The sequence below is a fragment of the Eleginops maclovinus genome, chromosome 9, assembly GCF_036324505.1.
Source record: "Eleginops maclovinus isolate JMC-PN-2008 ecotype Puerto Natales chromosome 9, JC_Emac_rtc_rv5, whole genome shotgun sequence".
Classification (NCBI taxonomy): domain Eukaryota; kingdom Metazoa; phylum Chordata; class Actinopteri; order Perciformes; family Eleginopidae; genus Eleginops; species Eleginops maclovinus.
The window spans coordinates 10,113,315-10,140,553 of NC_086357.1; the positions used below are offsets into that span (position 1 = coordinate 10,113,315).

At 38.3% G+C, this 27,239-nt stretch overlaps 1 protein-coding gene across 1 annotated transcript in view; it reads right to left on the minus strand.

Moving 5' to 3' along the window:
* Positions 1-397: 397 nt before the first annotated feature.
* The window catches only part of LOC134869800 (BMP/retinoic acid-inducible neural-specific protein 3-like), a 46,527-nt gene continuing 19,685 nt past the window's right edge, over positions 398-27,239 (minus strand). Inside the window, exons 3-9 of the mRNA XM_063891709.1 lie at positions 17,866-18,056; positions 14,527-14,717; positions 9,544-9,649; positions 9,125-9,361; positions 7,022-7,244; positions 2,570-2,912; positions 398-1,674 (exon numbers count right to left, since the gene is read on the minus strand). Coding sequence (XP_063747779.1) covers positions 904-1,674; positions 2,570-2,912; positions 7,022-7,244; positions 9,125-9,361; positions 9,544-9,649; positions 14,527-14,717; positions 17,866-18,056 — 2,062 coding nt within the window. The 3' untranslated portion in view covers positions 398-903. The remainder of the gene's footprint in view (positions 1,675-2,569; positions 2,913-7,021; positions 7,245-9,124; positions 9,362-9,543; positions 9,650-14,526; positions 14,718-17,865; positions 18,057-27,239) is intronic.

Genomic DNA, 27,239 nt, shown 5'->3' on the forward strand with positions numbered 1-27,239 from the left:
CTTATACTGTCCAGACTGCATGCTTTCAATTATACACTAGTTTGCCTTTAGCTAACATGCAATGTCTAACTTAAACAATGGCTTTTTTTTCTAAAAGACGGGAAGAACAAATAGTTTCTATTGAAAGGGCGCTTGACAGAAATGTAGGCTTTTGTTTCAGTTGATTAATTATTACTAATACAGTAACATGGAGGCTAATCAGTGTACCCTTCCAAGAGGAGTGACAGCTATAGATGGATGTTTCTAAAGACTGCTTACAGTATAAGCAATAACTTCATGAAATCCATTGACCCTGAATTTAACATGTCAAAGTACAGTTTTGAATGTAGAGAAAGCAAGATAAATGAATGATAAAAAATGTTCCAACAGCTGTAATTTGTTATAACATGATGTTTTAATATCAATTTATCTACAAAATATTGACTTACACCACTGTATTCTTGTCTTCATGGAAAGTGCACTGTCACTAAAGCAAAGGAACATATAAAAGTTACAAACAAACAGACAGTACCATTTTTACCATAAAATGTCCATTCATTTGGCACTGGTAGTTGCAGTAGAAATGAGCAGAGTCATATTGAAACAGGATGGTTCAACTTTTATGAATTGGTATTTGAATTTGTAATGAAGAATTGTTGTGTTAAAGAGTTTGTTCTTGTGCGTTTTCTCAGTGATCCACCTCATATTCAATGATAAAGCATTGAAAAAAATTGCCACAAAACAGAAACCAAAACAACCAGATGAGTACAATCTTCAGCTGTCCACAGTCGGTTCTCTCCTGATTTACCCCACATTTTGGTAATCCATAGACACACCCGTAAGCATCTCCACCCCACGGGCACTTCATATGTCCAGGAGTTCTCCTTGAGGCTGTGTACAGTCCCGACATCCCTCAAGTATCTGTTAACTGCACAACTTGGTGGTCTCATAATCCATCGTGTTGGGCAGACGTGAGCTGAAAGCCTGTAAGGTGGCATGAATGCGAACAACTTCGCTTGCAGTCAGTTTGAGCCGGTGTCGCAGAAGACAAGCAAACAGGTCCAACTTCTGTTGACCAGGAGGAGACAGCCGGTTCACCCGGTCTCGAATTTCCATCAACTGAAGCATGGCAGTGTCCTGGGACCCTTGGGTGTACGGGTAGTCCAGCTGCAAGATCAAGTCACGGATCGCCTCCGGATCAAAGTGCATGCTGTAGCCAAAGACCTGGATGCTGTTGATCTTCATATAACCCAGGTTTCTAGCAGGATCTGTCACTTCTAACGGCTCATAATATTGGCTGTCATTCACTCCAGATTTAGTCTTTATCCTGCTCCGAAGGTAGATATGAATGGTTTCAAAGAATGTCTTCCACTTGTTGCCCAGGGTCAGAGTCCAGTTATAGCACTCGAAAGGCAGGTCCAACTTGGTGGCCTGCCAGTCTGGGAAATTGTTCTCATTGACAGGAATGTACCAGCTCTCTGAGTGGCTCCCTCCGAAGGGATTGATATAGAGGGTAAGGACAGGCTCCAGGGTACTGTTCTTTGTAAGGCAGATCTGGAGGGATACTCCCAGCAGCATGTGGACCATGTTGGATTTGTACTTGTTGCTCTTCAGCGTCAGCAGCATCCTCTTTCTCCACGATGGGTCAAACCAGCTGTTAAGTCGCATGTCATTGCTGATGAAGATTGCATGGACCTATCAGAGATGGACATGAAGATAGGATAGACTTATAGCACTCATCAACACAGTGAATACATGCAGAAGTTAAATGTATCAATATGAAAAAAAATTGCGTAATTGGATATATATATATATATATATATATATATTATGTATGGTGTATCTTTTCGCAATGTCTCATAAGGGTACAAAATGCAACAAAAGTAACTGGCTAAAATAGAAACAGGCATATTGTGGGTATAAAGAACAGTATATATCTTGGATAATATACAATTATAATAACAGACCATACTTGGTCCTAAAAGGAATATATCTCCAAAATATTTTTGGGAAAAAAAGAAGTGACATCCCCATACAGACTTTGCGGCGAGCAGTGAGTATTTTTTTTTTTATTCATGTTATGTCAGTGTTATTTGACACCTTCCGACTTGCAAAATTCACTTTAGTTAAAACACAAAGAGATATCAGTACGTATTTTCAAATATTCTGAAAAATAAAATACATATCTGCTTTGTACCTTTCGTGTTCCAACGTTACAACTTACCAAAGTCGAAACACTAGACCACTGAGGAGCATTTTGCATGAGTATTTCTAGCCTGTGGTCTTCAATTCCATTGTGAAAACAACAAAAAGCAATAAGCTGCCAATTCCAAAGTCAAGAATGGCTCTTAAAGCTAACCTATTTTTAATAAATGCACTACAAGCTGCCATGGATTTACAGAACATCTAAAATGTGTTTTAAAAAGTTTTAAAAAATGGGAAAACAATGAAGTTCCTCAGTAGCCAGAGGGGCAAGACCTTTTAATGCTGAGTTGCTCACATCAGTGAGTATATCCTCCCCAGGATACTGGTGTGAAAGACAGCTCAGCTCATGCTGATTTGATTTAACAAAAGGCTAGAAGAAAAATACCTCAAGCCTGCGGTCAGCTCTCTGCAGAAGGTAGCCCAACTCCAAATCCTGGAGGTCTGTCTCAAATCCCAGGTAGTTCTCCGTAGAGTCCGCCACCATAGATCTACAGGCCCCTTGGGTCAGGGCGAAGCCGGGGTTGCAGCTCCCACAGCGTGTGTGGTTGTCTAGTGCACATGCCGCACAGGCCGAGCCTTCCCCAACAGGGCATGGCGGGGGCAGCTGACAGGGGCTGTGTTCGTATCGGCAGCTGCAGGTGTGGAGCTCCTCAGAGAAAGCACCAAGCTGGTTGTTCTCTGAGCAATACAGGAGGGACTGCAAATGACTCAGCCAGTACGACTGAGACCTGCACCATAGACAAAACGGGGAAAGGGAGAGGAAGAAAGGGAGTGGTTATTGAACAGGGCTTATAGGTTGAGCTGGATTAATAAATTGCTGCTTTATTGGGTCAGGACACCTGTCGGGTGTGCAGACAGCTTGCTCATTAAAAAATAGAAAGCATCATCAGCATTATGTAAAGCATGCAGCTTGCCCCAGAGGATTCAAGTAAGCATGGTTAAGGTAAGGTCATAAGTGGATTTTTTTTTAGATATCTACACAGGCAAACGGAAACATTGACTTAAATAAATGTATTACTTAATAAGGTTAGTTGAAAGGAATAATACTAAGTTTAAATTAAACAAATAGGTTCAACCTAATTCTACTGTTTCAACTAACCTAATATGTGTAACCGATTGACATAATACATTTCATTTAAGACAATGTTTATTTTTTTCAGTGTAAGTTACATACGCTTTATATTAATAACTTTTTCAGTCCTTAACTACATGATAAAATATGGCTTCTTTGATTATTTAGGACCTCCAATCCTTTTAGAAAGGATTGGCTCCAATAAGTTGAAATCTTAGTTTTGAATTAAGGTCCCAGCTACCTATAGTCCTAAAATGGAAGGGTTTGCAAAAATAACTCTTATAGAGGTCATTCCTGTGGAGTACCAGTTTTGTGTTGTATTAAAAAGTGAAGATTATACAAGCAAATAATATGAGCACAAACCTCAAAGTTTGAAAAGGAACAGAAACTCTGATAGTATAGATAGAGCAATTGGTTTTGATCAATTTGAGACATAAATATTAGAAGCAGCTGCAGCCGCAGGGTAAGTGACTCACAGGCATACATATAAATCCCCCATGTGGCACGAGTTTGACTCCCGTCTGTAGCACTTTCTTGACTGTGATCCCTTTATGCCTCTTGTCCTCTTTGCTTGCTGAAGAGAAGGAACACACTGTACATAGCGCTGGCTTTCCTTTCAGAAAAAAAAAACCCTCTTTCCTTGATGAGGGTGTATTGTGGTAAACTTTATGCTAATCTTAAAATGTTTGCTGGATTACATTTGGGGCTTCCTTCCACTGTATTAAAATTGTATTCTGTGCTTGGCAATTGGAAACAAGTCTGAATTCAGAGAATCACTGATTTAAATATCAAAACCCCCTAATGGAAAAAGCGGTCATGGGAAATGATCCGAAAAAGGCTCTTTCTTTCGTCACGCTACCTGTGGACAAGGAATTTCACCTCTGACAGCTTCAGCAGAGCAAAGCTGCCACCAAGACGAGACTGTGGCTGAACTGTTAGTTCCCTGGTGTACAAACAGCCTTTGCATACACTTCCTCCAAACAGCTGCTGTAAATCACAGTGTCTTAGCAAGTATATGTCTCTTTTCAGTGATACGGAAAATAAATCACTAAAATGTACAGTGACTGTTTTTTGGAATTAAACAACTCAGCCATTCATTCAAATGGCACTCAATTCATGTTTCTATCAATAAAATGCTATGTAATAAAGGGAAATATAAAAGGGACATCCCTGGAATTTCTAATTAAGAAAAGTTGGATTCCTTGACAGAGTGCAGGGTTTGCTTGAAGTAAATTACAATTATTGGCCAGAAGTGTCTAGAAACCCAAACATTACACCCACATGTAATAAATAATCATGCCATTCTTAATCCATTGAAAAATGATTTGGCTGTGAACAGCCTGCAGTTTTCTGGTTGTTTCTGGCTTTCACTATTTTGGAATTTGCTCTTATTCAGCCACAAGAGCATTAATGCTGCTGATGATGGGCTATAGGTCATGTCTCACGGATGGTTATCCAGTTCATCTAAATTATATCGAATAAGTTTAAGATTCTTTGAACGGTAGTCAACTCCATACGAGGCAAACCATTCTTTATGGACCTAGCTTTTCGCATCGTCACGTTAGAACAGGAAACAGTTGCCATTAAGCTGGGAAGACAGCAATGTCTAAAAACCACCACAATCAGCCACAAACCAAATGGACATATGTGTCAAGGACTGGGAGACCAATATATTTGGATCCACATAGCATATGAACAAGCTGGACTACACTTTATATGTTTTTGCAAATAATATATTATACTTTTTTACAAATACCAGTCATTTTTTAACTTATATTCATCTTCTCTCAGAGGCAAAACATTCAGTTAGTCAATCAGAAATGAATCAAGCAAGACAAATCAATAGGAAGAATGTTACAAAAGAAAAGACCAGTGTCATGATATGCAATAATTACGCCTTCTGGCATTTTTTCCTCTGTGTGAATTCATGTAATTGAAACAGCGTAAGACTGCTCAGATGAAATTGGTCTGATCTACTGAATCCCTTGACAAGTTAATTAAAAAGCTATGCAAGTTTTCTTTTTTGTTTTGTCTTGTGAAATCATAATTGCACTCTCTTAGTAGTCAAGCAAAACATGAAAGAGCTCTTACAGTGAAGTATTGAACAACTTGGCATACATGAACAAATCGGCACCTTTTCTTGAAGCCCACACACAAGAAAGGCATTTTCTAAGCTGATTAAAGCATAATTAGTAATATCATTACATGAAGACAATATGCACCGTTATGCCTTATGGCAAATGTTTGAGTGAGCTGTGCAGTGTTATCATTACCCGCATAATAAAAGCCAAGCTGACTGCTGCTTCCACTGGCTTATTCACTCATAATTGTCAGCACAGAGAGAAAAGTAACCCCCAGGAAGCAAAATCAATCACATATCTCTCAACTATCTCAAGTGCTTCAAACAGGATTTTGGAAAAAAGACTGAGGGTTTTTCAAGAGCTTCCGTTTCTCTTCTAGGCTAAAATGACAAACACCCCATTCTCAATCTCTTTCTTCTGAGTATGGATATATCTGTGAAGAGGGAAAAGAAAGGGAAAGCTTTATAGCCGCAATGGTGGTAATAACATAGATAAACACTGCCTGGGTGGGGGCGATGGCGCTCCCACTTCTTTTCTTGGCAAGTGTTTGGAAATATCAGCTGCGCACATCAGAGATTAATCTGTGTTGTGACAAAGTGGCGGCTGCGAGAATAACAGAGATCGAGACTGAGACAGAATAAACAAAGAAGAAGCAAATAAACAGAATGAGGGACTGGACATTGAATAGAGCAGTAGATAATTTATGTGTTGTGCTCTGTAACATCGCTGCCATTACAGAACTGTAACTGACAGTAATGGTTGGATCCATCGCCTTCAGCAATCTGGTTCACTGACGAAGAAAGGTAGCCTGAGTGAATGTGAATTTCATTCCTTTTGAAGCAATAGTCTGAGAGTTCAGAACATGTGTTTGCAAGCATTGTTAAAACTACCTAAAACTACTAACTAAAAATACCTATTTGTATTTATTTTACTGACCTTGCCAGAATGTGAAAAATGATTGTCCTCTGTCAGCAGCTGTAGGTTAGCGGTGCTGTTATAGCATCTCAACAAGTCGCAGAGGTTGAAGTGGAAGTAATTTGTATAAAATCAGGACGCAGTATTTCCCATCTAAAACAACTACTTATGGTTACCTAAACTAATCCTTAACAACACAGAATTCGATAAATCCTATAATATGCAAAATAAATGCAGAGAATAGGGTTTCAGAGGGATGTCATGGACATGTCCAATGAACTCCAATTAAAGGATGTCTTGATTCCATGAATATTTCAGCATCCAAATAAAGAATTAAAAAAGTAAAGCTTGTGAGCAGTAGATATCTGGTTCGCTATAATTGTATTTTACAGCCTTTCAACATGGAGCAGAATCTACATATTTCTTTGCAAAAATAGAGAATAAAAAGAAGTCCTTTGCATATATTTAAGGGCTATGCTACCACAGCAATGGCAGCTTTGTTATTTCCACCTACATCCCTTGATTAGTCTATAGAAAGAACTTCAGGAGTTGTTGTTCAGTGGCGTTAGGCAAATCATTTCAGAAGCACATGTAGGTATATAAATCAAACAGAAAGGAAAATGAATTTCATTACAAAAATACATTAATTCTATGCTGCTCTAGGTTTACTGAAGTTGATATGAAATCATCAAAGCCTTGTCAAAATCTGAAAAATAATATCTGGCATACATGGTTGCATTACACATAAGATGAGTGTTTCATTGCTCACCGTTTTCTCGGTAGGCGGACTTGGGGCTGGCGTTGACATCTTTTACTGAGACTGAAGAGCTTGAAGATGACTCTCTGGGCTCTACCGGAGAGGACTCGCATGTTGTTCTCCAGCTGCTCATAACGCCACTGGAACAAGTTGTCCAGCGCCCACAAGTGTTGTATGCCTGACACATTCAGGAAATAGTTCTGTGGAAGTCTTGCGTAGAACGCCTTGAATTCATCTGTAACAACCAAAAAGTCACACACTACAGTAGGGGATATATAATTGTTTTGTCATCATACAAAGCTGCCATGTTTATTTCCAAAAGGATTGTTGACTTCCAATCATGCACGTAAGGTGTTTACAGTATAAATGCTGATTCAATGGTACCAGATTAAACAGTATGAGTATTGGTACTTTAATTTGACACACAGATATGATGTAACTGGCAAATAGTGTACCATGTTAACACAAAATATACTATCTATGTTGCCTCCATTTTTCTTTTACTGGCCTGTGTTTATATCCATCTTAAACTTCTGTTCTTTCATATAAATTATTAACAGGTCAATGATGATCATACAGTGTGGTGTGCTTAACAACCTTTTAAGCATCAACTCAACACTCAATTGAAGTTTTTGACCAATGCACTTTTGATTGTGTGATGCTATACAATGCACCGGATGCATCAGATGTATCATTGATGTTGAGGAAATATATGCTTTACTTCTGAGCTGCTTTTGAAGAGCCCTTTGAAATCAGTCAGACCTTTGCTGGCTTTTCTATTTGGGCTTGAAATGTGGATTTTTACCTTGAATCTGGTACACCATCTAGCAGGTGGTGATTTGAACTTTAACTCAAACACTTTGACTATGTTCAGTAAAAAGAAAAAAGGATCCAAAAGCTTCCATAATGAATGAGATGATAAAACGATATAGTGTCCACTTTAAAGCAGAAACAATTTTAATGGGAAGTGTGGTGTGGTGACACAGGCTCACATGTATTTAAGTGTCATCAATACAAAGACCATTACGACACTAGATGACAGTAAAGCCACTGGAGCTATTTGAAATACTACTGCAAGTGTGACAATCATGACCGTTTGTCCTATGTATTGCCTTAAAGGTAAACCTCCTTAATGCACTTTTCTCCTTTTACATTATGCCATTGGGCTTATTATGTCAGATATTTATTTTTTATTTAAAACAAATTATGCTTTATCTGCCCTTAATGCTCCTTAAACTGCACATCATAACCAGTAAATGATATTCTTTCTGAATGCAAATGCCACATATTCTATCAATGAGCTACATACAACCCTGAAAAACACTTGGCAACTTTTCTTTTCACCGATTTTGTCGTTTGGTTCAAGATTAACAATACTACAGTGGGGTCTCTATTAGATCTCCATCTGTTTCAATGGTCCGCCACTTTCTGGTATGTCCCTTTGCTGAAAAAACTGCCGACTAGAAGCATGTGATATCCCTTGCTGAAGGACACATATATAACACTTTCGGGTGTCTGTATTCTGGGCACACTCCTGCCCTCACTTTACACCCAGCTATTAAAACATAAACTTTAAAAGTAATTGCACTTTAGGGCTTTTTTTTGCCAAAGCTAAGTAGTGGAAAAAAAGACAGACATTTTCATTTCACCCGAGTAATAATCACCAAGGCAGAGCGACCTAGCACAGCAATAATAACCAAACATTAGACTAAGAGCTTCTGCCTAAACTCTGTTTCCCCCTGTGATATAAAAAGCTGGACGGGCAATAAGTGGGTTTTATGGCTGATTAATCTGCTCCAGACCTATTGGAAACTACCTGAGCCAAAAGCAATTCATTTATTTTATTTTATTTTCCGTTTCTACAGTTAACTTCCTTCTATCCAAAAAGTTTTCCAGAAACAACAATTCACTATCAGGTAGTTCACATATAAATCACAGAATAGGGAGGAAAATATATATAGGAAGCTTACTCAGATATAACGGTACAGATAAAACCCTGGAATTCCTCATCAGTCCCTCTCATATTTGTATTCCAAAGGTTTTTCCACCTGCATTTAGGATCAGGCATGCAACGTGAACTGAAGTAAAAATTCAATATGGTCTTGCCTTTCTTACCTGAATCCTCAAACTCTTTATAGAGTATCCCCCATGTCTCGGTGATCCTCTCCAGGCTCTCCTCCATGGCTTGGATGTCCATATAGGGACAGTTGCACTCTGGGAACTTGGGGTCACAATGACACCAGCAGTCATTGTCCCTGCATACGAATTCGCCCTCGCCGTTACAGGCTATGTAGCTGAGAGCAGCTTTCACAAAGCCTTCTCTCAAGTAGTCAGGGAGGATCACCTGCAAGCCTGTAAAACCAAGGTTTACAATTGTCAAATGTGGGAAGCGACATTGTCATGGCAATATAATGCTGCCTGAGCTAATTGACTAAACACAATCTAATAATCTGTGTGTTATGTTGGTAATCCCAGGTATACATTTTTCAGAATAATCTTTTATTACACAAAAAAGTGGTAAAAAACAGACAAACCTTGCAACTGGACTTTATTTTCAGGACTCTGAACCAGCACAGAGCTTACGGAGTCAAGGTTGTCATAGTTACTGCATCCAAGAGGACCTGTGCGGGTCTCCGTCACCTGGGCAACCACAAACCAAAAGCTCATTTGTAAAATCTTCTATTTGGGACATAGTTCAATTACAATTCATTTTAAAGTGGTATTTCTATATTGTATATCAGATTCAAAATAAGTTTGATGGGAAGAAGATGCCGTGTAATGGCGTTCTGTTGAATCATAGTGGTTTCTGCATAATAATATGTACTTGTGAATATCAAACAGAAAACTGGGATAAAGAGTGGGTTCCTTCACTTGTTATTCTGAGAGAATGCTACACCTTTTTCTTTTTTTTGTGTAGTCCATGATTGAAGTTGTTTCGATTGACCTTTTTGCCACAGAGCAGCTCCAGCAAAGCATCCGTTTTCACTTCATTTGCAAGAGAAGATCTTATTTCAACGCTCTCCTTTTTCTTGCTTTGACACGGCGGAGAGCATCTAACTGATTCTCATTTTTCTTTCTTTGTGTTTCTAGGACACCATATTTTGTTCAGCAATTTGTCCTGGTCCTGCTTGTCAGAGGACAGTTGGTGTAAAATGATGGATGGATGAGGTGAGACAATGACGGTCAGTCGATCAGTAACACAATCATAGAGGGCTGAAGGGCCTGGGTACTCAAATGATGCTTGTGTTGCAGGGAAGTAAACACTGAGAGGCTTTTTAATGAAAACCCTAATCCAGAATAAAGGGGTGTGTGAGAGGAAGAATACATATCTTCTGTGGATGAGAAAAGGAAGTGAAGATAATTTGAGTACAATTCTTCAGCAATAATAATAGTATCACAGTATAAATCCCTTGTTTCCCTCATGGGTTTTTTTTAAAGCTGATATGAATGTGAGGAAATGAGAAACAACCCTGGGTTTCAGACCACATGAATATTGAATCCTTATAAGGAATTATTTGATATGCCATATGATATGCCATATGGCAAAACATTGACTGATGAGCAGAGCATTCAATTTCCGTTTTGCATAGCAGCTGCTATTCACTGTAGATACATTCTGGTATATTAAAAATATGTAATAGGACATTATTGGCCACCTGTATCTTGGCACATGACTGAGAGATTGAAGCAAATACTTGAGCTGTTGGTAGATTTGTGCATTTCTTTAGAATATATTTGGTTTTATTTCATTATAAGAACTTAAATGTGCTACAGTCCTAGGAGTATATTACCAACTGATTCATTGAGAGCAAAACTCTGACAAAATGATAACACATTAAACATGTATGTGTTAAATTATTATTATTTATCTGGCTTATTCTTCAACATAGACTGCACAAGGATGTGATCCAACATATGCAGCAAATTAAAGGACTGTTTGTCAAAGTCCAGTGACATAGTGCCTGATATATTGTCATGTTAAAAAGTTGTTATACATGTAGTAAAATATTATTTTATATTTAAAGCACTTCCAGGGCTGAGTGGACATGAACCTCTGTCTAGTGAGTCAGTCGTACAAACAATCACTGGTCTTGACATTTTCTAGCAGATTGTGGGAACATTATGGAACAACCTGCTTTGATTCAAAATTATACTAACTCCAGCTCTAAAACCAAAACAATGAGCTTAACTGGTCTCAAAATGTCTAGCTGACTAAAATATGTGTCTGAAATGTACTGCTATGGCAGTTATACACTACTTTAATATGAAAAAATATATATGTGTCCTTATATTCCGTGAAAAAAAGGTCATTTTAAAAAATGGGATGAAAGATTATCAAGGTAGTTGTCTATATACTGTTATTGAGTCAGATCAACAACACACAAATGCTTTTCTCCACAATGTATAGAACACAATACAATACTAATGTTTCCTCATTCAAGTCTATACCCTTGTTCATTACTGTGTGCAGACACACTGACAAACATGGTCTCAGTCAGATGGTGATATTGACATCGATTCAGTCAAATACCGAAATTGTAACAAAACTGATCCCTGACGCTCTCAAACAAATGGACTCATTACTCATTGTACAAACAAGCCGGCTTGACGGCAGACTTAGCCCTGCTCCGAAAATCTTTCAAGGGAGCCTAAATATCCACAACCAATCCCCAGCACACACCAATAGCAACAGGCTTTTCCTCCAGAATAAGCTTCGATTTCTCCTTTTGCGTGGAGGCAGCAGGGGGGTCTTCGCCTCGCCAGCCCTCTTTTATTCATACCTAAACTTGTTCGATGACAAATTCATGCAGAAAAGTGCTTAGTTGTATCTGTTCCACTGCTTGGTGGGTCAACGTCCTGTGGAAAAGATGCAGAAGTGAAGAAGAATGTATCGCTCCTTTGACTCCCTATTTACCAACGATGGAGGTGAATCTCTCCTCTTTCCACTTCCTACCTGTCAGTTACGCCAGATGACTGCCTTTGGAGCATGAAAGCACACTCTCTCTTCTTCTCTTTCTCTCTGTAGCTAAAGAAAAGCCCTAATTCCCAAGAAATGAAACAGACAAAAGGATCGTCCTCGGCACCACTGATGCGCCCACCTTAGCTGCGAATGAAATATCAGACCCTCCCTGAACACAATGTAGTGCGAGGACGGAGCTTTGATATAAGTACAGGAAGTCTGATTCATGTTCTGCTACAGCAGAGCAAGCCAAACTTCACAAACCCACTGCCGCTGTGTTTCGAGAAATGAAAGGAGAGTCATCCTTCGCTCTGTAGCGCTATTAACCCCATGCGGCCTGAAGGTGACAACCGGAGGCAGAAACCGGTCACAAGCTGTGTCTCACAAGATTAATTTATCTTCCCCTCACCATATGTGCTCATCACAGAGCTTCCTAAAAACGTTATGTGCTCACGATAGGTGAAGATTATATCTCATCATGAGCAGGCTGATAAAAAATGTCATCTCCCATTTTATTTTTATCACTATTGTCATTTTTTCTACTTTGGAAATGACACCTACATTCAACTCTGACATTGAAATAGTTGTCTCTTTGTGGGCCAAGGAAAAGGCAAATAAATATGTGAGCAGACGACATTTTCATTGTAGCCTCTATGTTGTTTTCAATGTACCAATAAGCGTTCAAGCTCATGTTCATCACACGCCATAGTTGGAATAATGATTTTCCAACTTGGGAAATGGTCCCATCCTAGGAGCATTGAATGCACCATTGGCCTTGACAGAGAATTGTGCTTACAAGTTCCATCTAAGTTTATAGTAAATGTGTATTACCTGCTAGGTATTGCATTGTAATGTTATCACCAAAGACAAATACAACTAATCTTTCTACAATCTTTCTTTAATGCCACTATGTCCATATATATCCATGTTGACTGTGATAAAGCCATACATTTGGTGCAGTTACTGTACCATGTTTTCTAGTTACAGTTAAGGATATAACAATACATCGTATCACTTCCAGCTATGCTAATTTCGCTCTTTTTTCTTTCCAAAGAAGGATTTTATAAGAAGCTCTTCTGTGCAGCTTCCCATGTAAGCAGCTCTAGTTAGCAGTGAGAGTACATCTTAAATACTTAAAATCAGAAATCATACACAAAATCATTTTGTAGATTTTCATATTCAGAATCAAATTGGGTCTGACACTTTTAACAACGATAAAAAAGGCACATGAGCACAAGGTCTTATGTTTGTTATTGATCTCTGCTGCTTTAATTTAAGAGCATTTTGTTTTTTGTAAATTAAACTCTAATGTAATTTGAACAATAATACTGCGCTTCATTATTTCTCAATGTTTCACTATAAGATACCCTGCTTATTCAAAGTCTGTAGGCACTGTCATTACATTATTATTGAGTCGGCCTAATGTCTCCAGTTGATAAAGTAAATGGAATGTTACCAGATTTTCCAAACAAAAACAAACAAAAAAAATAGTTTGGCTTGGTATGTAAGAAATAATCAATATATTGAAACGGAACGTTAAAAGATGATTCACTGTTTCTGGACGGACCATATTTGTCCAATTCCGGTAGTGCTACCGGATGTTGTTTTTAGCCTCAGATAGCATGTAGCTAATAGTGTAATGTATATATGAGTAGAGGGAAAATGACGCGTGGAGTTACAAACACACCACCTCTACATGTCACTCATTGATGCTGCAATAATACTATTACGTGTTTAATCATTAATAAACCTCAGAAGAATTGCATAATAGAATATCGTAGGTGGAAGCTTCATGACTATGCCAACAGATAGCGACGGTGATGTCATAAGAGGACCCGCCTCCGACGATGTCAGCCAATAGAAGAGACCAGGAAACACCCATGTGACGACAGGGGCCAACAGGATCCAGCCCCCGCTGCCAACCAATGAGAGAAGACGAGACCGAAATTCGTCTTATTTTGAAGAGGTTTATTTTTATGACCAGAAGTCCGGTATTACCTCAAGGCGATAGCAACACGAAAGGACCATTGAACTGAAGAATACACCTCTTTTGTTCGCTGACCGCCAGACAGATAACTGCTTTGAGTTTCTACTCTTACGTGGCCTGTGGAAGCGTGTTCCGAACTATTGAGCCACAGCCCACAGCTGTGAAACTTTTGTAAAACCTACTGCCGCATAATTTTATTAAATACTCCTTTTAAAACTTAAAAGAGGAGTTTCACTTTGTTTTCTTTTAAACCTACTCCTGGATTTCGAATAAAAGAACACTTCTACAGGTACTAGTTACATAACATCATTTGCAAAATTAGTCATAAGCAAACAGTTTTGTACAAATATGAAGACAACTTAACCAAAAGTTGTCAAAGACGTAGGTGAAACCGTAATCGACCAAGGCACTCAGCCTCCAAACGTTTTACCATCTCAGCTTATTGTCAATGCCTGTATGATGATGTTGACTTGATTTCTGGCTTTTGGCAGATTAAAGAAGATTTATTTAATAATGGCATTAGGACGCCCCAAGACTTCAACAATAGAGATAGAGATACCAAGGCATTACCTTGATGGCAGTGGAGGCGATCTGGATGTGGTGCAGCTTGCGCAGAGTGCTCTCCCTGTCGATGAAGTAGGATGCAGCCAGCTGGTGCAGAGCCTCCAGAGTCACAGTGGACGAGTTTCCTGAATAATCGCTCACCTCGGCTTTCTTACTCAGTTTCCTCTTGTCCACAAATATCGTTAAGGCCTCTTCTCCTGCACAAAAAAATGTATAATTTCAGAAAATTGAGCTTACAATTTGTAAAGTTACATAATATGTTGCTCATGCTTGCTTCTCCATAGCTTAAGTGTGATTCTCCAACATAAAAACAAAGAGTTAATAATCTCAAAGAGGCCCTGTTATGCTCATGTTCAGAGGTTCATATTTGTATTTAGTACCGTGATATGTTGGGGTAGTGTGTGGGAGAGAAACTCCCTCTGGAAGCATCTTGGGGATTTAGGCCTTTGCAGACCATTGAAATGCAGAAAACCTTTAACACACTACAGCAAAGGGAAAATCCCCAAAAGAAAAATAGAGCATCTTTAAGTGTTTTAGTAATTATTTGTCTCTATATTTGGCGATATAAGCACTCATTACTGAAGGATTTATATGCCACACTTCCTCCAAAATACTTGTCAATCAAAAAGCATTTCAACGTTGTCAGACCTTTGATTATCTTTGTCGGCATATGTTTTATTTGCCGTTAATGACACCTTACCTTTTAAGTTTTTAATGTATAAAGATTAAACTACAATACCACATAATATTAACACCTGGGCCCAGCTTTGGTCCAGTATAATCTAACACACACACACACACACTATATTCCAGGTGGTTAAGAGACCTGGAGCAGCCATACTGGAGCCCCTGAAGCACTACGATACTTGACCACAATTAGAATAAGCCACGTCACCCAGTATCAGTAGCTGTAGATCATAGCAATCAGTCTAGGGGCCATGGTGCAGCAGACACTCTTTGCTAGAGAGTTTCCAACACACTGCACGTCATATTCCTCATCATAAGGCAGCGTTAATGCTATATGGCCATTTTTTCTGCCCACTGTCTCTCTTCTTCAGCTGCTGAAGGGCACCCTCTCGATATCACAATCTATTTATTAATTTTATTAAGTCCATATGTTTCCGAACTCAGAGGCTATCCATTCAGAACCACAGAGGCATATCTCTGGCAACAATCCAAGGCAAACTCCTCATTCTCCTCTCTTCATACCACTAAGTGCTGGCTGGGAGCCAGTATGTGTGTGTGGTGTGTGTGTGTGTGTGTGTGTGTGTGTGTGTGTGTGTGTGTGTGTGTGTGTGTGTGTGTGTGTCTGTGTGTGTGTGTGTCTGTGTGTGTGTGTGGTGTGTGTGGTGTGGGGTGGCTGCATCGGCTCAGGCAGCTGGTAGGGTTGTATTATGTGCAGCCACTCACAACAGCAACCTTTTCCAAACCAGAACTCAGTATAAAGTAATTGACAAGTGTTATTCTGTAAAAGCAAATCGGGCTTGCAAGACTCGGCTCGACCTCTCTGGCATCTTAAATCAGTTTTTGTCTGTTCTTCTTTTCTTTACTCAGAGGACCATCAGTGCTTTTCAATTCATCCGGCTACAGAAAACTAAAATGTGGCGACTGTGGCTGGTTCACTGTACAAAGGGTTGAAAATATATTTCAACATCCCTGAAGAGCAAAATCTATGCTGCTAGTGTCACCTCATTGTCTGTCATGAGTTATTAAGCTAGTTACTATGACTTGAGTTTGGACAAGTCCATCTTTAGGCTATGTATATGCGACCAGTGATGGGTAAGTTACTTTCAAAATGTAATACAGTACATATTACTTATTACTGTCTTTTTAAAGCAATACGGTACATTACATTATTACTGTCTCTGATATGTAATGTGTTACACTACTTTTGCGTTACTTTGAGTTACTTTCACCAAAATACCGCAAAAGTAGGGCTTTAAATGCTAAAGTGTTGTTTATTGCAGCTCCTTAATTAAAGCTATCTATCTGGCAGTACATGCTGAACATTAGGAAAGGAGCTAGAACTTAAACTCATGCTCCGTTTAAGTGGGCTGAATAATATGTGATACCGGTAACATGACGTCACTGTTTGTCATTAATAACATGTTAGTGGAGCCTCTGCACGGCCCTGTAACCTGCTGTATATGAACGAGTCTCTATGGCAACGTTAGCTCACCTTGTCGTTGGTGTGTTAATGAGGTTTGACTGACAAGCTTTCGAAAAGCCGGCGATTCCACAGAGCACAGAGGCTGCATATCTTCAACACTCTGCCACGAGTCTCTGAACTTCTCGGGGTTCAATCAGCAGACCCAGAGAAAGTAACCTGTTGCTTCGGCCTGTGTGCACTCTTGTCTTTTTCTTTTCTTTTCTACGAGCCTGCAGCTCTGCATTGTGAATCTGTTTCTGCAGCCTTCTTAACCAATAGTAAACAGGCTTACTGAGTTGCTATTCTACCGACACAATTATTTCTCTGGTGTCGGAATGTCTCGCGATGTTTGTGAATTCTTAAAAACAAAACACATCATTTCGGGTTAAAATGTGTTGTAACTGCGTTACTGAGAATTGTAACGGGTATTATATTACCCAAATTTCAGAAGTAATGCGTTATATTACTGCGTTACAGCAAAAAGTAATACATTACTGTAACTCTGTTACTTTTGTAACGCATTACACCCAACACTGTATGCAACGCCTTCGTGAGCAAACTCTAAGATCTTCTATCAACACAAAATGGGAACTCCACTAAGGCTTTATCATCTGGAAGAGATGTCATTCTGAAAATTACACAATTTCCCTCATTCTGGAATACTTTCTGATTTTACGTAAGTCCTATGAACTTCAGCTCAACTTTTATTTGTAAAGCTTCTGTTTTGATTATCATCTTTGCATCCTTTTTAAAGGGTTCTCATATTCAATCAAATCAGTTGAAACATTTCAAAATCAACCAACGACAGTTTCCAACAATTATTCTTAATTATCAAGCTGGCTACAGATGATAAATCTTGCCAATGATGGAAACTATTGCATCCAGAATGAATGGTAGTTGTTCATTAATGATGGTAATAACACTTTTAATGATAGGGCTGCTTCAGTCTTATCCTAACTCTAATCAAATGTCTATTGTTCCAAGGATCAGTATGATTTTTAATAGCCAGTTGTTGTTAATTGTGAGCATTTTTGTGAGCAAGGGTTGAAATGAAAAAGTAAGCAGTGGATAGAACAGTGAAAAAACACACTGCTGGTGGAGTCAGTGTAAGGGTTTGATAAGTTATCGTGAGGATATAAAGGATATCTGTACAAATTGTAAAACATCTAGATCAAGAGCAACTGATTTTTGTTTACCTCCGAGTGTAGCTGACAACAGGAAGTGAGTCCCATACTTCCTGATCAGGTTGTCAGTGATCATCTGGGTGGTGGGCCTGCGGCCTAAAAGTCGAATGTTCCGGATGAATTCAGGAGTCAGAGGTAACGAAGACTCCAAGAAATCTCTCCTTTCCACTGCCAAATTGTTCACCTTCCATCTCCCAAACTCCCTGGAAAAAAAACATGTTCAATATAGAGTTTGGTTTGAAGAACTGCAATAATATGTACATTTTTAAGTTTACAAGTAACAAAATAACACTTTCAGTGATGAATAAACCAACACAGCCTCACAATAACTATAATAACCTCATTCAAGGTGAAAATTGTTTGTCTAAAAAAGCAATTTAAAAAACATCATCTTGAGCTTAAGAATTTGTTTGTGTCTTATTAGAAAAATAAACAATTCTAGTCATATTAAAAATATTCCTTATGGCAGCGCAAACACAGAGGAGGTGATTCTGCATGTCAAATTCATCTTCTTATAATGACATCATGAAGGTCTATTATTTTGCTAAAGCTGAATTTGTAAGCAGAACAAATAGTTAGAAGAGAGAGACAGACAAACCCAGGACGTGGAATGAGAGTGTGGGTGAAAGAGAGGCAAATTGAATTCATTATGTCACTCTGTGCTTTTGTGATGTAAGGAATCCCTCTACCATGCCGACACAGCCTGAACTAAAGCAAGGGCGAATTGAAGGAGAAAAAAAAGGAAGAATGAGTAAATAGAGAAAGCTAGTGTGAAGACAGAAAAGTAAAAAAAAAAAAACCTGGCATTTTAAACTATGATTGTCACCTGGGACAGAAATGTGTTCCTGCTACACAGCTGACAGATGTTTTCCCTAATAGCCCATCATGACAGAGATATACATCGGAATGGATAAAGTACACGTTGGTACAAGAAATGTCCCCATTGCTTAAATGGAGAATGTCTTCCGTAATGAGAGAGATACAAAGTGGGAGTAAAAATGTCATAAAAAGAGAAGCAGAGTGAACACAAGACTGTCAGCCTTTGTTGCCTTTTCAAGTATTCTCTGTCCTTCTAACAACTGACCTTAACCTTAAGTGATGTGCTGGTATGATCCATAATGTTTCATTGGTTATAATATATCTAGACACATTCCTATTCAATTGCCTGCATGACATATATGACAGCTTTAAGATGATAATAATGCTAGCAGCAGGAAAGGAGATGCATTTTATATAAAGCATTGTATACCAGATAGGCAATGGTTTCTGTGTGCCTATCTCCCTTTATGTACAATTGTGATTTTCTCCCTTTATGTACAATCTTGGCACATACATTATGAGAAGAAAGGCATCGGCAGGATAGTAAGCTGAACTTCAGCAAAACACGAGGAACCAAATAGTATGGATTTTCAATCTTAGACCCCTGCAAACATTCTCTTTTTTATTTTGTGTCCAACATTTGACCTGTGAAAAGCTCTTTGAACTGACGCTGCATTTGAAAGTGCTTTGACTACATACAATGTAATTCTCCTCCCAAAAACTTTAGATATTCGTTGGAAGCTTTCCATGTGAAATGACCTTCACAGATACTTTTGTGTACTGCTTGACTTGCACTGCCACACTTGGCTTAACAGAGAGAGCTTGCTATGAATTAAAAATCTGACTTGAATGGGATTTGTCTGACATTTGGCAACAGTACACATTGTAGTCTTTGTGTTTTGAGGATAAATGTGTGCAGGGCTTACTTAACCTGAAAGGCTTTGCAAGTCAAAGAAAGTAACTTATTGTTTTTGAATATCAGTTCAAAGCAGTTAAGTTTACGGGAGTAAAACAAGCTGATCTCTTTCTTTGTTGTTTGAATTCAGAACAAGATAGCCCAAAGACATTTAAATGGAAAACCACCAATGGTTTATTTTCATTATGTTGCATTTACGGCAGCTGGAATTTGAACACAAAATACATTGGGGACAAATGATAGCTGAGAGTACCTCATTTTATCATTTTAGTTTTGATCTAAGACACTAATGACTGGAAAGCTTTGGAGAAGCCCCATGAGTGTCAAGTTAATCACCAGAGGAGCAAAAGCAGAGATAAAACTCAATCAGCTACTTTCAAATGAAGGCTGAACTCTTGAGTACTGACAGGAAATGCTTGTTGCGATGCTATGCAAAACTGAGCCTTAATATCTCTCCATGCAATGCTCATTTGTATAGTCGATTTCTGGTCATTAACAAAATAATGTCCAAATTGTAATTGTATGAAGGCACAAGAGAAAAAGTTGAAAGATGAACAAAATGATTACAATTCACCATTACAACTCAGTGTGACAACAATGTTAATGTTGCAAATTGCATGGCCATCCAACCCGCAGTCTTCACCTCAAACAAAACATGCTTGTAGGAAAAGGGATCAAAGTTAAAAAGTTAAAACTTTGGTCTGCTGGCACTGCAGTACAAATCGGGAATACCAAAGTCAGTATGTTTAATCCTCTAGTGACCATGTGTGTCTGTACCAAATTCCTAAGTAATCAAGTTGATGATTTTTTATATTGCTATATCAAGTCTTAACGTCCCCTCAAAGCACTTTACATTAGCAAGTCATCGTTCACCTATTGACAACCCATTCATAAAGAGCAATGTGCGGTTTGCTCAACGAAGCTACCATTCACAAACATTCACCATTGTCCATGCCATCTGGGAGCAACTCTGGGTTAAGTATCTTGCCCCAGGATACATCAACATGTTGACTGCAGGGTCTGGGATCGGACTGACAACCCCACTACAGCCACAGTCGCCCAGTTCATAGTCAGTGTTCATTCTTATCACTAGAGCTATGCCAAAAGCATGGCTAAAAATGCAATATTTCCAATGAAAAAAGTTCACATATTTGATGTACCTACAACAGACTGGCAGGGAGCCACAATCATGTCAATTGTCGAACAGAATTGATAAAATTCATAATCATTCACACTCTGAAAGCCCTTTCTATTGTTTTTTAAGTATTTCCTGGTAACAGATGCACCTAACCTTTTGTATATGGTTGGGTCTTCCAGACAAAAAAGTGCACATGTACCCAGAAAGCTGTTTTGCCTGGTCATCTAACTCAATGCCTCTCAAAGTAAAATTCAATGAACTCATTTAGATGAAAGTGCTTCCACTTGCCCCAATGAGCCAAAGCTACAACTCGTACTCTGACCACTGCTAACCTGCTGTCATAACAAATTGGAAAAAATAACCGTGGGCTAAACTCCTTATGACTTAAGCAGTACAAGGTCAAAAAAGGTCCAAACTGTTGCTGTGCATAACATATGCTCTCAGAAGTGAGCATTCAGCTCAGGACTTCTGGATCTGCGTCACTGTGTTGGGCTTAAAGGCCATAAAATATGAAGATGTCATTTTAAAGGTGACACCATTTATTTCCACTTATCAATTTGATTTTAACAACAAATAGATCAATTCCACGACTAATGGCCGGAGTTTAAGATTGTGATACAGTCTCCTTCAACCTAAATGTATGAAAACATTTGTCAAATATAGTTTCCAAATCAATTTATAATTTCATTTGTTAGGTTGCTTGCTTATGTTTCCAGGGAAAAGCACTAAGTCAAATCAGACATACATAGAGTATTTACAAAAGTCACTAATCTACAATGAATACTGTTTAAAGAACACACATATTGAATGTTAAAAGGATGCTGATCATGTTTTTCATGCAGGCAGCAAAACAATTAAACCTGCAGCTCAATTTAATTTCTGGGTTATTTCACAAATTCTTTTTTGTTGATATACTTTAATGGAATACCTATTTAAAGAGATGTACATTAGAAGTCTCGGCACATAATACGAACATTACTCTTTAGAATTCAGTGTGGGCAACTGATACAGAAGAGACATGTCATGACCTCCAAGAAGAGACACTATTAAAATAGACTCCACTTCAATATTATATTGAAATTCACATTTTCTCCACAAATTTTGCCAATACATTATGCGATATGCCCTTATGCCCATTACCTTTTCCTTTCTGATGTTCACAATGTATTGTTATTTTTATCAACCTTACACGTTTTTTATATATATATGTTTAAAAGCATTAATATCTACAGTTCTAAGCAAAGGAAGTGATCCCTTTTATACATCAACAGTTTAACTACCATCATCACAGTAAGAGTATATGACATGTAGATAAAGGCAGTTTTATAATGAGTGGATGAGTATTAATTCAAGTCATGAAGCAGGGGGAATCGTTGCTCAACAAATGAGAAAACCCACCTATAGAGAAATAACCTGTTTCCTCATCTGTAGCAAGGACTAATACATCTTTAAGTTGATAAATGAAAAACACTGATGAAGACCATACATTTCTTTGAAGACCATAACTATCTTTGATGTTCTAAAAGTACGACTCTGATATTAAGCCATGGGCAAGATTGCATTTACTTTTTCAAACGCTTTCCCTCCATCACAAATCTGCATAGCAATGAATTTATAAAGAGACATTTATGAAGTCACAGGCAGATATCTCAGATGTAATTATAACGCATCATTTGTGATTACTTTGAAATTTCTCTCAATGAACATTGCCAATGTGTTACTTTATGCCTGGCACTGCCCCCAATTTACTCACATAATCACGCTTATGAGATGAAAGAAACAGGAAGCAACAAGGAAGAAATGTTCCTCTAAGACACACCTGTCTTTTAGAAAGGTGCATACATTATTTGAAGGGCTCCATTCTGAATCGTTTTAGAAATAAGAAAAAAACAAACCTTGGTACACATTAAAACCAATAAAGGAGCCAGCTAAAGATAAAAATGATAGATGTCGTGACTTAGCATTGTTTTTGGTCTGATTACATAATGTGACAAGAAAACAAACATTCACAAATGCATTGTTCTATCAGTCAAATGTTGCACTTGTTCTCTCTCCAAAGTAAAACCTCGACTGCGATAATCAGAATGGCTTGAACAACCTTGCTTGCTTATGATGGATGGAGGGAGTGTGGCCTTTTGAAAGGGTATATATCACATTAAACCAGGAGTAATGAGGAAAGCTCAAACAACCAGATGTTTGAATGATACACAATGTAAATCCCTGTGTACACAGAAGTTAGATAAAGCTGAAGGCGAAGATTTCAACTCACCTCGATTTAAATTTCTTTCATACGTAATCACAAACCAAAGAAACTAATTCATACAATATTAAGCAGCAGCTGTAGGCAGAGAGTGGGAAGTAAACATAATGATGTTAAATGGATATGTGGTAGTCGTTGACCTTTTTGCTGACGCTGTGGTATTCAGACAAAGCCTTTGACTAATCTCTTGCTCAGATAAATCTAGTGTAGCTATTAATCTTCACCTCATTTCATGCCATACAAATAAATGACCTCTTCAAATGGAACACTGTGTCTCTTGAGTTGTGCCTTGCAGCCTTAAAGCACTATTTCAAAGCTGCAGCACGTTCTGTAGGAGAACAGGAATACACAAGGAGGGAGTGCAAAAGAGAGAGCTAGGGGAAGGCGGGGGGGTAAGAGAACAGGTATAGAAAGAGTATTCGCAAATCCCCGCTGTCGTTCGTTTTTTCAGTTATCGCTGGCTGTGATAAGCTAGCCCTGTCTTATCTTAAACCCCCGATAGGCCAAATGGTTCGTCCTGAAGAAGAGAGGAGGAAATGAAATGGGTTTCACCACAAAGTTGACTTTAGGGGCTGCAATCCTCTCTAGAACTAGCAAAGTCATTATTATTATCCATTTTGTTGCTCCCTTTCGCAGAGGTACATCAGTTTCATCAGTTTAACACTTTGGACGCTATCATAGTCATGTTGGTTTTAGTTATAGACTTTTCTCTACATTCAAAGAGAACCAATTTTTGTTGGCTGTTTCATAAAATGGATCTCAAATGCCACTGGGTTAGGGTTAGGTTCAGCCAGCTCTCTGCAGAAAAAAGTACTAATACTATTTTGAACTTTAAATATATTTAGCAGAACATACTCAGGTATGATTTTGAAACCAGAACTATTTTTTTGATATTGTTAGCTTGATGTACTGATGCAGTACTAAAGGTAATAAATAATGTTAGTTGCTATATCCACATTTGTTGGCTGGCATATGGCCTACATGTTAAAGCAGTTAAATAATATTCAGTGAGCATAGTGATTTCCCACTTTAAAATACAATTTCTATTCAGATCTTTCTCCCTAAAATACAATCCAAATGTATTATTCAAATGCAATATGTTCAGAATGTGGCCAGATACACATTAACACTCCTGCCTTAACCCTGGTGAATATGGCTGCTTTCCCCTTGGCAATGTTTCCTGTGGACAGGTGGCCGAGGCGGAAGGCCCACATTATGTTTGCAGTGCAAGCAATGGGAATGTGCTGCAGTGAATCCCTAAACAAACACACAGACACAAAAACATGAACCCTCTTTTCTTTTTTTTCTTCAGAGTACTTGTTAAAAATCCTTTCAAATTCAATCAGTGATAAAGGCGGGAAATTAAGTAGAGGGTTAACGTGGTGTAAATTCATTACCCCATCGCTGCTGAGGTAGCTCAAGAACTGTAACCCCGAAGCACCTATTCTGGTGATCCATCTTCTTCTGTCAGTGAGCATTTATTAGGATTTAGCAGAGATCTTGACTACACACGAGGAAGACCAGACCAGAAAATAACATTGTCACATTCAATCACCTCTGCCCTCTATTCTGCACAGTGAAGTGCTTCTTAACCAACGATGGACATTCAAAAATGATTATTTACAACAAACGCAAGCTAAAGACGTTCACTGTTACTGTTGTTCAATTCGAGCAATGTCTTCTGACACTTATTGAAGTACGTTCCTCAAAAAGACAATGTATAGTTACAGCTATTCTGCGTAGAAACTGCTGAGACAATGAGATGACAGCACGTCCAACTTGTTATCTTTGTGCCTTTTAGGACATTAACTGTATTTTATTAAATACTGTGGCCCTTGTAGAGCCATCACAGCTTTTTAATATATTCGCTAAAGCTGCTGTCCCCCTACACACCAATCCAAGCGCCTGTGTTTTTCAAAAAAATAATCTTTATTTTAAACCTTATCAATAAAGCGACATAGTCTGTGTGAATATTCTAAGCACTCAGCACGCAATTTCTCATATAATCAAAAACCAAGACACTGATCCACTCACTATTAAGCAGAAGCTGTAGGCAGAGTGTGGGAAGTAAACGTAATGATGTTTAATGGAAATATGTTAGCCGCTGACCTGTGTTTTTTAAGGAAATTGAAAGTGTCCTTTTTGGATTGTTGCCATGAGTCATCAATGTTAAGAGTCTACAGTCTTTGAGGCTGTTCATAAGGAAAGCCATGCTTGTACCAAGTGCAATCATGCTGGTATTATCCCAATGGCAATGCTAACATGCTACTGTTTAGCAGATACAGCGTTTACCATGTTTACCATCCAAGTGTAAGAGATTATCAAAGTTATTTGATCTTACAAGAGGGGGTTAAAACATATTGGCCGATACCATAGATCACACCCTCATAAGGGCGCTAGAGAGCAGGTCATGTGATCACCAAAGTCAGTAGGATTTATGCTATAGGGACCATGAATTTCTATACATGTTTCATGGTAATGACATTCTATTTGATATTAGCTGAGATAGTTCAACCTGAAAATGGTAGACCTACATACAGACTGACATCGCCATCTTTCAACGCAGTAGTGTGGCTAAGAACCTGAATAGAGGATAAAAAGCAAATCATGATGAAGCTTTCCTCTATTAAAAATGGAATCATGGCCACTTGACACATTTTCATTCTCTTTATTGAATCAAGAGTGAGAAAGCATTACTAGGGAGAAACTGCAAGTTGAGTAGCCAGTGAAAACTTAAATAAAAACTTTCAAACTAATCGTGCTGATTCTAGAGAAACAGTCTAATGTGTCTCTTAGGACTTTCACACTTACATATTTAGTTTCCCATATTCTTAATAACGTCTGAGCAAAAGTGTCCAAGCACAAACAACTATTCTTTAATAATGTTCCCTGAAATACCATGGAGCAAAGCAAAGTTGCGAAAACCTCTGAGGGAATTCCAGGAGTGGAGACAAAGAACATCAATGAGAGTAGCAGTGGGATGTTGAGAAGCAGCGCTGAGGGAGTCTGCTCTAAAACACTCACCTCAACGCTCTTCAGAGCACCTGCAGACTCCCCTGTGGTTTAGGAAATCTGCTGTTGTTCATCTAACTTGAAGTGGCTCTTAAATCAGACAGGACGAAGGTTTCTTTCGATCAAGTGAAACACAAAGCTAGACTTGCTCCAGTTTTCAGTATAAACTAATTGCAGATCATTAAATCATTGTGTGGAGATGCTTGTTGACACTATAGTTATTTAATTGTTTCTAAAAACTCTAGGGTTCTTCTTTCTTTTAATTGAGTATTTTTTATGATTTTAGAATCTGTGTTGACAGCATTTTCAGCTCCTGCTGTGAGAGTTTTAACTCATGGATGTCTTAGGAATATCCCACAGAATGTATTGAACAAACATTGTTCACACCTCACATCAATATTTGATTTGTCTGAAAATTGAATTAAAATATTAATATCTGTCAAGAATTAAACGTTATTCATATTTATTTCATTTCAATGAATTCCGATTGTACTCAAAATTGAACAACAGCTTTTAAAGAACACTTGAAAGAATGGATTAAAACCATAAACTTGTCAGTAAAATGTTGTCTGATGTATATTTTGATTTTAAATAGAGGTCTATTATTTTCTTCTTTACAATTTGATTTATTCTTGCAATAAGTGACTCGCTGCCTGGCGCGTGATTAGAAATAATGCAAGTATATAGAGGTGCGTCAGCTTCCCCATTTGGGACCTGTAGGTTGCCGCTTGTATTGAAGAAGTTGACATATTGCTGGCGTCCTAATATGACGAATGTAGTTGTTGTTTATCCCTAAAATCAACAATCAACAATCAACTGTTAGTTCATGTTACACTACTTGGCAGCTCTAATTCTTTTCACATAGTTTTCCTTACAGCTGCTTAAACCACTGATGCAATGAGAGATTTGGCATTTTCTGTCAAACAAGAAAAAAACGCAATTCTGCTTTTATTCTTTTGCAGCAGTCTGAGATACAAGCATCCTCTATATGTTAGTGCATGTGGGTTAGAGCTTGATTTTGAAATTCAACAACCTCCAATTCAAAGCAGGAGCATAGCTATGAAGTTTGGCCCTCCTGGAAGGATATTGAAGGGGACTAACTCTCTTTAATAAAATAACCCACACTGAATATTGTATCAGCCAGCTACGACGGAGTATTAGGGCCACATATGAAGAAAAAAAATATTTTTGCCGTGACGAGATTAAAGTCGACACGTTGACTTTAAAGTCGACACGGCGAC